The 12,630-nt window shown below is 32.1% G+C and overlaps 3 protein-coding genes across 5 annotated transcripts; 2 read left to right on the top strand and 1 right to left on the bottom strand.

The window, feature by feature from the left end:
- Positions 1-203: 203 nt before the first annotated feature.
- Positions 204-4,284, bottom strand: LOC138182245 (solute carrier family 53 member 1). Of its 3 annotated transcripts, XR_011173753.1 has the most exons (12): positions 4,167-4,284; positions 3,902-4,055; positions 3,561-3,820; positions 3,230-3,491; positions 2,994-3,169; positions 2,833-2,934; positions 2,540-2,777; positions 2,264-2,458; positions 2,025-2,194; positions 1,818-1,951; positions 1,164-1,372; positions 721-860 (listed from the first exon to the last, which is right to left on the bottom strand). XR_011173753.1 is itself a non-coding variant. In XM_069117901.1 (11 exons), the coding sequence occupies exons 1-11, from the start codon at positions 4,233-4,235 to the stop codon at positions 620-622; spliced, it is 2,001 nt and encodes a 666-aa protein (XP_068974002.1). In that variant the 5' UTR covers positions 4,236-4,284; the 3' UTR covers positions 204-619. The 3 variants fall into 3 exon arrangements, 2 of the variants coding, with proteins under 2 accessions (XP_068974002.1, XP_068974011.1); XM_069117901.1 differs by lacking the exon at positions 1,164-1,372 and having other exon boundaries at positions 204-860; XM_069117910.1 differs by lacking the exons at positions 721-860; positions 1,164-1,372 and adding an exon at positions 1,408-1,638.
- A 213-nt stretch (positions 4,285-4,497) lies between these two features.
- Positions 4,498-7,762, top strand: LOC138182302 (ribosome assembly protein METTL17, mitochondrial). The gene is made up of 9 exons (XM_069118016.1): positions 4,498-4,639; positions 4,818-4,971; positions 5,068-5,449; positions 5,540-5,699; positions 5,768-5,911; positions 5,988-6,056; positions 6,123-6,261; positions 6,377-6,515; positions 6,593-7,762. The coding sequence occupies exons 1-9, from the start codon at positions 4,595-4,597 to the stop codon at positions 6,771-6,773; spliced, it is 1,413 nt and encodes a 470-aa protein (XP_068974117.1). The 5' UTR covers positions 4,498-4,594; the 3' UTR covers positions 6,774-7,762.
- On the top strand, positions 7,540-12,387 carry Cyp303a1 (Probable cytochrome P450 303a1). Its single transcript, XM_069117950.1, has 10 exons — positions 7,540-7,681; positions 9,826-9,911; positions 10,085-10,336; positions 10,471-10,912; positions 11,036-11,216; positions 11,282-11,390; positions 11,469-11,649; positions 11,762-11,879; positions 11,962-12,100; positions 12,188-12,387. The coding sequence occupies exons 1-10, from the start codon at positions 7,668-7,670 to the stop codon at positions 12,367-12,369; spliced, it is 1,704 nt and encodes a 567-aa protein (XP_068974051.1). The 5' UTR covers positions 7,540-7,667; the 3' UTR covers positions 12,370-12,387.
- The last annotated feature ends 243 nt before the right edge of the window (positions 12,388-12,630 follow it).

Genomic DNA, 12,630 nt, shown 5'->3' with positions numbered 1-12,630 from the left:
GTCGGCAATTAACACTTCATTTTATTCAGCTCAACTCTTCGAGCTCGATAGAAGTATTTTGAATTATGCTCGGGTTAACTCGAAGGAAAATAACATTATTATTTTCTATCTAAAATAAACGAAAATTAACGTTGAAACGATAAAAAACGATAATTACGAAGAAAGAGGTAGAAAAGCTTATTTATTAAGAGAAAGAATTCCAATAACTTACTAAAAACATCAAAATACTTTATTTTAATTACAATTTGTAATTGATATTTTGTACGATTAAGAAAAATTCGTGTTTATTCGTGATGTATTTACCGCCACATTTTGAATTTAAGATTCTGACATATTCAGCGAACATCTCGAAACTCTCGAAAAGTTGATTCTCGTGAACGAGACTGCGCGGGAATATTCATACACGATATTGTGGCAAGAATACAAGCATAGCTATAGATGTTGTATAACAACTTGATAATACACGAGATTTATACATTTACCACATATAGTCTAACTCGTAGAATCATATATACCTGTACTTTAACGATACGAATAAAACTATTATTTTCTTTACATTTACAGAGAGAAATCGATTAATATCCAACTTTTGTAAATCGCTTGTTGTACTTGAGTACGTTTATGTATCAAGATCACAAATTAGGGATTCACCTCTAGAAAATGTGCGTGATGGCTTTTTATCCCCTACGTTTTCCTTTCTCTTCCGGTTGATCACCCCATCCGCTGCATCCATCATCCTCAAGATTTGAGTTTGATCAGAGCAATCAACCGGTGCAACAGATATGTCTCTGACAGCTCTGAACTTGCCGCAATTATTCAGGTGTTCGTTTTCCAAACGGAAAAAATTCCATACAAATCTCCTATTAGGAAGGAGCAGCAATTACTTCGAAATCAAAATTGTACGTGTAATCAATCTTTATACGTGACAACTTCGAATGTAATAAAATGATGGATAAATACGAGCTTGAAAGCATAAATTAAACCATTAGTTAACTTAACATGCGAAACATGCAAGTTAGTATACAATATACAAATAAGGAAAAAATAATTCATTTCATTGATAAATGGAGGCTATACATTGTGTATATATATATATATATATATATACATGAAAATGATTATGTTTACAAATTAAAGTATACAAGAATAAAAGATGCAATTACAAGATGACAATTTCAATGATCACGAAACGCCGTCCTTTCATCATCGTCGCTGTTCGTACGATCCATAAGATGTATAGCAGCCTTCGGTTCATCGTGTTCATTGCGTCTGTAAGGCCCTATGGAGATATCTCGGACAGCTCGAAATTTGCCTACATTGTATAGGTGTTCGTTTTCCAGACGAAAATAATTCCATATGTACCTTCTATCAACTGATTAGTAAGGCGAATTGATACATAATATTTCTTATGGTAAATAAAAACGTTTACGTAGTTACTGATGATAAATCGACAATAATAAAATATTACTTAAACATTTAACGAAGACGGAAGAAAAGATTAATGCGATTAATGAAATACACGATGGAATAAATAAAACAGGGATAAAAATTAAAAACAAACAAAAATTTTATTTTGTTGTTTATTATGATTTATTAGTTGTTTCACTTAGTCAACATCGCTTTATAAATTTTGCGTGACTGAAATATAAAATAATTTTAAATTTCATGCAAACGAAAAATGTCATCAAGCTTGTCTAAAAATGAGACTACATAACGATGTGCAGTATGAAATAGATCATACATGGATGTACAGCCAAAATCGCAATTTCTAAAAATATATCTATGTTGCTAACGATATCAACTTACTTCTAACTTACCTGAACACTTCCAATGGCGCAATTATAGAAACCATTAAATCTGCATGTACGTATCCCATTTCGGTGAGAGACAACGAAAATGCCCAACCAAAACGGAGTATAAAATCTTCGATTATTGCAAAATAATAATAGTACTACAACGTAATATAAATATTACTGCATAGATATAAAATTACTATCTTAATTTATATAAACAATCAATCTTACCGGAGAGGAATAAACAATTTCTTCCCTTAGAAATTTATTTTCTCCTGCATTATTGTCAAACAATCCCCAATCTAATTTTATATCCCATGTGTACGTGAAACAAGAACTCATAATACTTACGATTATCCATAAATAAAAATAGGGATTTTCGGTAGACATCACGTAATATTCTGCAAGGTAGTAATTACTCTAGACGTATTATAATTCTTTCGTTATGTTAACTATTCTTAGATACTTACTAGCATTAGTTAAATATAAATAAGAAAATACTACAACGAAGAAACTAGTAGCATATTTCCCAGCATTTACAAGGTGAGGAAAGGCTTCCTTTGTATCTCTATATCGCCGTAGACACTGTGCAAATCGAAACCATGCTGGCAAACAAGCTACAAATAATCTCATTGATAATTCGCGCATTATACAAGTTTCTGCATCTACCAAAAAATATATCAATTAGGTAATTACTAACTTCTGTTGAGCTGTAAAATTATAATTTACAATATCTAATTACGAACCAGTGACGTCGGTCCACGAAGAATTTTGCACATAAAAGCAAACGAAATATTGAAAATCTAAGAAAACAGTATTTAGCGAATTAAGTTGATCAGCAAGCCAGAAGTCAGCAAATCCGACATAGAAAAATGGAGCGCAAAATATTCTACCCAAGACACGGAGTGCCCAAAATCTAGCTTCATAACGTAATGTTTTTGTTGGATTGAACAAAAACAAAACTAGTAATATATACAACAACATCTGAAACATAACTTACATATATCTTTTAATAACTTTATATGTTACAAAGACTTACAGGCTGAACAAATGGTGGTATTCCTAACGTTTCACTGTATAAAAATCCTAAAATTGATAGAGACCAAACCAATCCAAATACACTAGCCATTTCAATAATGTGCTAAAAATATATTATATATGTCAGTAACTTACATATATAACATTTACAAAGTATACAACCTGTTCCGATAAGTGATTACGGGGATCCAGTTCAAATATTAAAACATGATTTACGCCAGAAGATCTCCATCCATATACATTAATTCCCATGAGAAAAAGGAACTGAATCATAAGAAGTGGTCCACGATATAATCTACACAAAACTCGCCAATTATTGTTGTCACTATAACGTGCACCTATCGAATGATACAAATATTAAAAACTTCTTTATACGTGCATTGCATGTGTCTGGCTACCTGAAAGTACCACTGCTATAAGAAGAACCACAAAAGCCCCTGAAAAAAGTCCCACTTTGAATGTAATCCATGGAGAAAGCTGTTCACCAAGTGGAGGGACTCTTAAACGTTTCATAGCACGTTGTCTGTCTCCATGTTCTAAATCTCTGGTAACCAATGCTTCTGTTTCTGCAATAAGTCTGTCTATGTCTTTGTGCGTGTGAAATAACGCTGTATCTACATGCTCTGCTCTCCATTTTGCTCCAAGATCTATATTTAAAAGCTAACGTAACAATTTTCTATTAGTTATTGTAAATACAAACTTTTATATACATTAATTGTTTTTACTCACTTTATCGTGTTTTTTTAATATCTTTCTAAATCCAGTAAAATTAAGATTCTGGTAATTTTGAAGTAAAATGAGAAAAAGATAAAATTCAGAAAAAGCTAATTTCAGTTCTTGAAGTTTTCGTGCTGAAACTGGCTTTTTGTGCAGAATATTGTTACGGTAACGGATTTTACGACTTCCCTGTACCTGCTCAGAAACTGACAGAATTTCACTTAATTCATTGTTGAGGGTTGCAAATCTACGTGTTGCTTCTGCTAATTTTTCTAATGAAATAGACAAATAATTAATATACTTTTTAATTAATATTGTAAGTAAATTAAATAATTATTGTAAGAAAAATTTACCTGAATAAAACGTATTTATCTTTGCCAATTCCTTATCACAATAGTGAAAAAATTGTTCGTCAAATTTGCTAAAATAACGTTCTAATATGTGGGATTCCGTTATGTCTGCAGCTGGTGCTTGTTCTACCGCAGCATAGAGCAATGCTTTCATTTCCTATAAAATAGTATTTTTATTTTAATATACATTTCTTAAAACGTTTGATCATTAACTACAAACTTGTAAAGTTGACATTAGATCGAAAATAAATATTTCTAATTCTTTTACCTCGTAATTTATATATTGTTTTCTCCATTCTGGTGTAATATGAGCACTTAAGTGCTCTGTGAATTTCATTTTTTTATGAATTAATTAATTCGACAACTGTAGTGTTCGAATTTTACCGACTGTACCAGTGCACATATATCACGATTAATTGTATATGAAGGAGATTCATAAATTATCTTAGAAAAAACATGTTAAGCATACGATAGATACCTTTACGCAGAATTTCTTTGAGGTTATAGAATATACATATACTGCATTATATTATAACATTATTATATTTTGTACGCCTCATCGAATTTTGAACATTCATATTGTTGTTTTAATTAATGGCATTAAAGTTAATACGTCCTTATATTATAAATGTTAATATTTTATATACAGTTCTTTAATTGATAAAAAACCAAAATTAAAAAATAATAAATATTATCATGTCAACAAGACTAGCTTTTTCGGGATATAAACAAATGCGATGGGTAATTAAGAACATTTATATTAATAGATTGTTCTTATAGGAATAATCATAGCTTATTATTTTCTATTACTAAGTAATATAAATTTCTGTCTTATTTTTTATTTTATATTAATTATCATTTCATATTACTAAGTATATATATGAAAGCACAAATCTAAATATTGCTTTCGTTTTATTAGTTCTCAACAAAACAAAGAATGGAAGTTATAGATACTGTGAATGAATTAATTTCAAATAATGGACTTAAACATAAACATCACCCAGGTATATCAAAACCTAGACAAGTAGAGCAACCAAGTTGGCTTGCAAACGCAGTTCGAGACATTCTATGTGGTAACAAGCTTAAAAAAATATGTTGTATATCATTAATATAAGATTTCATGATTGTTATGTTTAAATATTTCAAATATTAACTTTATATTTTTACAGATAACACCATTTCATTACAAGGCATATCTGCGAGCAGTAAAAAATTAGCAGCACATCTACATAATCGACAACCTCCACCACAAAAAGAAGATGTTCGTTTGAAAATGAAAGAAGCTCAGTCAAGACTTAACCAACATGAAATGCAAGATTTAAATAACGATGATAACAAAAACCCAGAAGCTATAAGGCTTCTTAAAACTCTTATTTATAATTGGACGCCAATTCATTATGATACCTACACAAGCTTATCATATTTAGTTAGTAGAAGTATGCCTGAATATTGTGTTTTGTATAAAATTTTCAACGAAATTGTTAATAATGATAAAAATTTCACGCCAAAGACATTATTTGATTTTGGTTCGGGTACTGGAACAGCTATGTGGTAAGATACAATATACATAAAAATTATTTTTCTTTCTTCTAAAGGTATTGAAGTAAAAATATTAGGGGAATATAAATCTAATTTCACTAGGGCAGCCTCAAAATTCTGGGTTAATTCTATTAAGGAGTATTATTGTGTTGATATTTCTAAAGATATGCATGAATTATCTGAATACCTTATGAAAAGAGCTATACCACAAGTTAAACCAATGCATATTTTCTATCGACAATTTTTTCCTGCGTCTCCAATTGTAAGAATATAACTTATATCGTATTAAAGTATCTAAAACAGAGTTTAAAGATGTTGTTTCTATTGTAGCCAACTTACGATATTGTAGTGAGTGCTTACTCTTTATTGGAATTACCACATCAAATGTATCGTCTTCAAACAATTGCAAAATTATGGCGTAAAACAGAACAATATTTGATTATTATAGAACAAGGAACGAATGCTGGATTCAAAGTAAGCTATACACACTTTTAAAAATGTAATTGATTTTAAATAATATATTTATAACAAATCACTTTATTTTAAATAGCTAGTTAACGAAGCACGAGAATTTATACTGAATTCTAAAAAAGCCCATGATGCTCATGTATTTTCACCTGTAAGTATTAATATAACCATCATCTTATGGTAGACATTAATTTAACATATAATATTAACATCTTAGTGCCCTCACGATACAGTGTGTCCTAGATATACGACAGATGACACTCCTTGTAATTTTGAAATTACTTATCTAACATTACCTATTGGTGGAAACTCGATGTATAAACGTGAACGTTACTCGTATGTGGTACTCAAAAAAGGTACTTTAGCACGATATTACATAGCAGTGCCAGTTATATGTAATGAAAATAATCTAGGAACAATAAATAAATTTCCCAGTATATATTTCTTTTTTAAAAATGTATAATTTTTTAGGTAACCGTCCCGAAAATGATTGTAAGTGGCCTCGAATTGTCAGAGATGTATTGAAACGTTCTAAACATGTTACATGCCGTATGTGTACATCTTCCGGAAAATTAGAAGAACAAATTTTTACCACATGGAAAAATGGAAAGTGTGTATTATCTAAGTTTTAAAAAATGTATTATAAAAGAATTTCAGTGACGTTAATATAATGTTTTGCATTTTTAGAAATACATATCGTTGTGCAAGGTGTAGCGAATGGGGTGATCGTCTACCTTTTGAATTCGTAGAAGTGAAGGAAGAAGAAAAAGTGGAGCAAGAAGAAAAAGTAGAGCAAGAAGAAAAAGTAGAGCAAGAAGAAAAAGTAGAGCAAGAAGAAGAAATAGAAAAAGAGAAAGAACATATATGAAATAATTTATGTGTAATTTAGTCACTGCACAATAAAAAAATATTTGATTATATTTATGTTTGACTGTGTTCGCAAGGAGACACGTCTGCGGTATGACTCGTCAACGAGAATCATAAATTCTCGTCTCGATTAGTATCGACACTACGAATAGGCCGATTCCCTACTTCGATTACAATTATAGGAATATTTAGATGGAATCTGACACAGGGTTTTAAAGTTTAAATATAACTGTATATTTCACAGAGAACACCTTCGGAGACTGAATGTGCGAATGAATGTTCGTTCAGTGTATACGGAACGGTACTGTTTTATTGTGTACCTTGCGCGGAAAGCTGAGTGTAAGTGATATATGTGGAAAAGATGAAAACTTGAGATGGACGAGCCTAGAACATGGGACAAGCGGATTAGTCAATGAAAAATTTCGGTGAAGAAGTAAGGGTAACGGTCATCGCTGTTAATTGTTTGGAAGAACTGATAGGAAAAGAAGAGAACTGACCGCCCCAAACTGAAGCCCCCAGATAGCCCGTAGATACGGAGCGTACCCTCGAGTGACGCACGCGGAAATCGCGCGTGTCCCAACATTTAATCGTTAGTTACAGTTAATAAAACCGGGGAGCGTCTCGATAATACATCGTAAAAATAAGGGATTCTACGGCAAACATTAAACTTTATTTCAGACAGATTTTAGGCAGAACAGGCAGAATTAGTGGTAATAAAGACTAATTTTCGGCACGGCAGTAACGATTTCTTGGGGATTATTGCTGGTCCGAGCGAATATGTGAAGGGAAACATAGACGGAGAAATAAGACTGGAGAATATACATGGCATCTTTAGAAAATTAGAAACGGCTATTCTCGAACGGTTGTTGTGGCTGAAGAAATAGCCGAGTATTTAATGACTGGATCGTGGTACGGAACAATTTATTTGATCTTTTCAGTTTCATGCTTGATGCTCCTTTTATTTACTGCAATAAAATTTACTTCTAAAAACAGAATATTCCGATAAGATTAGTTAATTTATTTATTTATAAATCACGGGCACAAACTCTATATTTGTACAATGAAGAGAAGCACTTGTAATAAAGAACGACAGATATACGACAAAGAAAACAAAAAAAGAAATATAAATATATAAGAAAAAAGACGAACAAAGCAAGTTATACTATAGTAACACGTTAAGAGTCAAATAATTGCAACGCTGATCGCTTAAACTTATAGTAAGATCTAGACAAGATATCGACTCGTTCAAAAATACTTCAATACTTGCATAGTTCAGGAACTCTGAGATCGTTGGAAAAAAGGAGTGAACACGGAAGACCGCGGTATAAAGAACAAGCATTGGAATTACTAAGTCGAAGTAACTGAAGGACTGTCAATGTAATTATTAATGATTTTAAATAAAAAGAAAACAAAAATGCCAGCAACTTCCGCTTCTTCAGTGTGCTTCTAAAAATTAATTTTATTATTTACAGCTAGATATCGTTAATATGTATAATTTTCACTAATATTAATAAATTATTCTACTCATGATGCGCGTATAATGGTTGAACTGTATTTAAATTGTATAAGATTGCTTTTAAATACCCCTCTTCGTATCCAACGATCTTTCATTTTGCGGGCAGAATATAACCGTATTAAGCTGTATCATAAAACTGTTATTCAACAAGTTTTAACCGAAGATACAACTTAAGGCTGTTATCTTCTGTACGCAAAATGAAAAATCGTTGGATACGAAGAGGGGTATTTAAAAGCCGTTTGCTGGCTGGACCACGGCCAGTTTTGCGTGCACAACAGAACAGCAAATTTCTCCAGATGTAAGGTAAGATTGATTTAAGGATACGAATAAATGTATCAGACAGATTATCGCTTTAGTAATTTTTAATAATGCAAATTCAATGTAAAAATTGTTTCTATATCGAGTTGCATTTTATCTAACTTTAAAACAAATTTTCTAAATTAATCATTGATAAATTATTGCGCTAATATTTGAACGCTATAAATTTATTATTCATAGGTTTTGATTGTATTTTTTTGATTCATTCGCAAAATATTATTTGCGAAGAAAATACAAGACGCAAGAAAATATATTGAAAAGGGAGACAGTTGTATTTAGAAAATTTTAGAAAATAGTTTACAATAATGAAAATTTAATTGTCGTATGATTCACGAAATACTAAAATAATGAAGATAAAAAGGCTGTTTCAATAAAAGAGGAAGAGGAGAAAAAGTACAACTGGTCGCGATAATATTGTTGATAGTATTGCGTATCGTAGACATGGGATCAGTGATCGAAGATGCAATTGAAATATATCGAAAAAGATGACACGTTTGGAAAAAGAATAAAAAAACGCTTAAGTGTATACACCGATTACGCAAAGAGTTATGAAATAATGAAAGTGAGAGCATGTTTCGGCCCTTCCGTGTAACTTTCTCTCACGAGTCCGCGTGTATGCCCACTTTCTTCCTCAAAAGCGCGGCGCAAACCCACGTTTCAAAATAGTCGAAAACGGCAATCGAGGTGAGAGTCGAATCACTTTCCCTTACCGAAACTGTCGCAAGCGTATTTCTAAAAGTTTTTTTATGAGAACGTATCGATATGAAAGATTATATTCCGCTTAAGATACTACATAATTGATATAGTATATCCAGTCTAGAATTTATTTATGCAATACTCTGGTCTTTCGGGTTGATTTTTTTTTGTTCTCGAGTGATCTTAGATTTTGTTGCCCCGTTACTAGAATAGGCAACTTACTACGCAAATAATAACTCCGAAGGAGCTGGTTTCACAAGTTAAGGCAATCAGCGTTGTTCTTATAACGTAACTTCCTTTACCCGTCTTTTCTTCTACATCTTTTCTCTCATATATTTATATTCTCTTTTCATCTTCATACTTCCTTTCTTGTACATTCATTATTCATTATTGCAACTACTTTTCTTCCTCGTGCCGTAGGGTTTGCGGCCGTGATTTTCTAAATAAATGAACAAATGCATTCGTGTTAAAATATCGAGTACCGTGTAAAGTAAACTTCTAATTGTATTTATTGTGTTCGCAGTATGTTTTCCACGGTGGTGTTATGTATAATACTACTCTTACTGCTACTGTATCTAGGATCGCGGAAACCGAAAGGATACCCACCAGGTGCTTATATTCTCTAGCTTATATTTCCCTTAATTTATACATTTTTAACTTCCTCCCCCAAACCGATTATCAATTAGTAAAAAAAAGAAATCGAATAAGAAAATTATTTTCAACAATTTGATAAATATTAAGAAAAACGCGGTCGGTGTATGTCTAATTTTTAAGGATTTTAGGTCCAAAATGGTGGCCAATTTTGGGCTGCGCCATCGAACTGACTCGTCTTCGCAAGAAAACTGGTTACATGTTCAAGACCTGTTTCACTTTATGCAAGAAATATGGGCCAGTGGTCGGTCTGAAAGTCGGCGTCGACCGTATCGTCATACTAAATGATTATGAGAGCATTCGAACAATGTTCGCTAATGAAGATTGCGATGGAAGACCGCTTGGTCTACTTTACGATGTGCGAACTTCCGGTTGTAGGAGAGGTAACTTCATCAGCATCAACTTTTTCTTTAGTTATCTAATTAAAGATTCATTTTAAACGTTTAATCTTATTCGATCTTTTTTTTTTTTTTTTTATTTATCTTTTATTCGTGTATTTGGATCTTTTCGATTCAAGGATTAATTCTCGTGGATGGAAATTTGTGGATCGAGCAAAGAAGATTCGTGTTGAAACATCTCCGTGACCTCGGCTTCGGTCGGCAAGACATGGCTGTAATAATACAAGAAGAGTGCCGATCGCTCGTTGAACACATCAAAAAGTTAATCAGCGACGAACATAATAATCGAATTAACGAATCTAAAATGTATCGCAATAATAACGAGTATGACAATGGACAGATATATCAATTAATTAAAAAGGATACGGCGAACGAGTCAGAATTAATGGAGAAGCATACAACGAGTGAAAAGCAACTGAAAGCCTCGGATTTGTACGTAAATGCTTGCGAATACGTGGAAATCAAGATGGCTCAATCCCATCCTGGAACGATAATTCCGATGAACGACGTGTTTGGAATTACAGTACTCAATACTTTGTGGAGAATGATAGCTGGTAAAAGGTTGTTCATTCTCTGTTACTTCCACGTATTATCTTATTTGATAGTTGAAATATCGATCTGGTCTCATTGAAAGATCAAACAGTTTTTCAATAACAAAATTTATATTCGAGATATGTAATTCAGGTTTAATATCGGTGACGAGGAGCTAACTTATTTCCAACGGATTTTGACACAGGCTTTAACGAAAATCGATATGTTAGGAGCACCGTTTGGTCATTTTCCGCTATTGAGATTTATCGCGCCAGAAATGTCCGGTTACAAATCGTTCGTGGAGGTTCATCAACAACTTTGGGAGTACTTGAAGGTAAACAAAATACCATTTGAATACTGAATGTCAATTATAGGAGAAGCTAAGTAATATAATTATAGGATGAACTGGATAATCATAAGAACGACTTTGCACCAGACTCGCCGCGAGACTTAATGGACGTATATCTAACTGTTTTGAACTCTAAAAATTATAACAACACGTTTTCAGGTATTTGAATATTAGATATACGCTTTAAGAGTAATATTTCATTTAAATCGATTGTAATTATATCGAATCATGTTTCAGAATCTCAGTTGCTTGCCATTTGTATGGATTTATTTACAGCAGGTTCAGAAACTACGTCCAAAGGTCTTTGCTTTTGTTTTTTATATTTAGTGCTATTCCCGAAAGTACAGAAAAAGGCACACGAAGAAATAGATAGAGTAATTGGACGTAACAGACTTCCAACTCTAGAAGATCGGACGAGGTGATTCAGAAAGACAAAATTTGACAAAAATTCGATTCTAAGATTGCTATTAGAAAATTTAATATTTTTTATTGATCGTCTGTATAAAATGTAATTAATTATCTCACTTTAGAATGACATATATGAACGCTATCGTCTTGGAATCATTGAGATTCTTCGCAGGACGAACGTTAAATGTCCCACATAGAGCACAAAGAGATACTACAATATTGGGTCATACGATACCAAAAGTAAGTATCTGATGCGACGAAGGATATCGAGTACGAAACAATTAAAATCTTTAAGCAAGTAATATAGCTAACGCTATTTTAGAATACGATGCTTTTGGTAAATTTCAATAGAGTATTAATGGATGAATCATGGGGTGATCCCGAAAACTTCCGACCAGAAAGATTTATAGACGAAAGTGGTAATATTATTACGCCGCCCACGTACTTGCCATTTGGCTTGGGTACGTATTTCAACATTAAGAGACGTAATCATTTTCTTTTTTTTTTAATAATCATATGTTTAACACTTTTTTATTTTTTTACAATAGGCAGACGTCGTTGTATGGGGGAAAATTTAGCTAGAAGCAATACATTTATTATAGCTACTACTCTGTTACAAGCATTCACATTTTCCACAGTACCTGGAGAAGAACCGTCGACAGAAGATTTTGTCGATGGAGTCACCATTAGTCCTAAACCATTCAGGGTAATGGTTTCTTTAAGGACGTAATTAAGTACGAAAGCGTTTCACTCAAAAGTAATATCAATTTTTAATCGACTCAATCCTTATACGGTTTAATTGATATCAAAAGATTATTATGAAAATAATATCTTTGTTAATGTAAACTTATAATGCAGTATATGTAGCAAATAGCGTACAGTAATTACAATAGTCCTAAGTAAGCGTATATTTTAATGTTCAAAAAAATATATTTTATTTTATATGAAAATACATGTGTGTGTATATATTTATGTATGTATGTATATATAT

Source organism: Bombus flavifrons, chromosome 1 (assembly GCF_040668555.2).
Source record: "Bombus flavifrons isolate JBK064 chromosome 1, iyBomFlav1_principal, whole genome shotgun sequence".
Taxonomy (NCBI): Eukaryota; Metazoa; Arthropoda; class Insecta; order Hymenoptera; family Apidae; genus Bombus; species Bombus flavifrons.
This window is presented reverse-complemented; position numbering and strand designations above follow the sequence as displayed.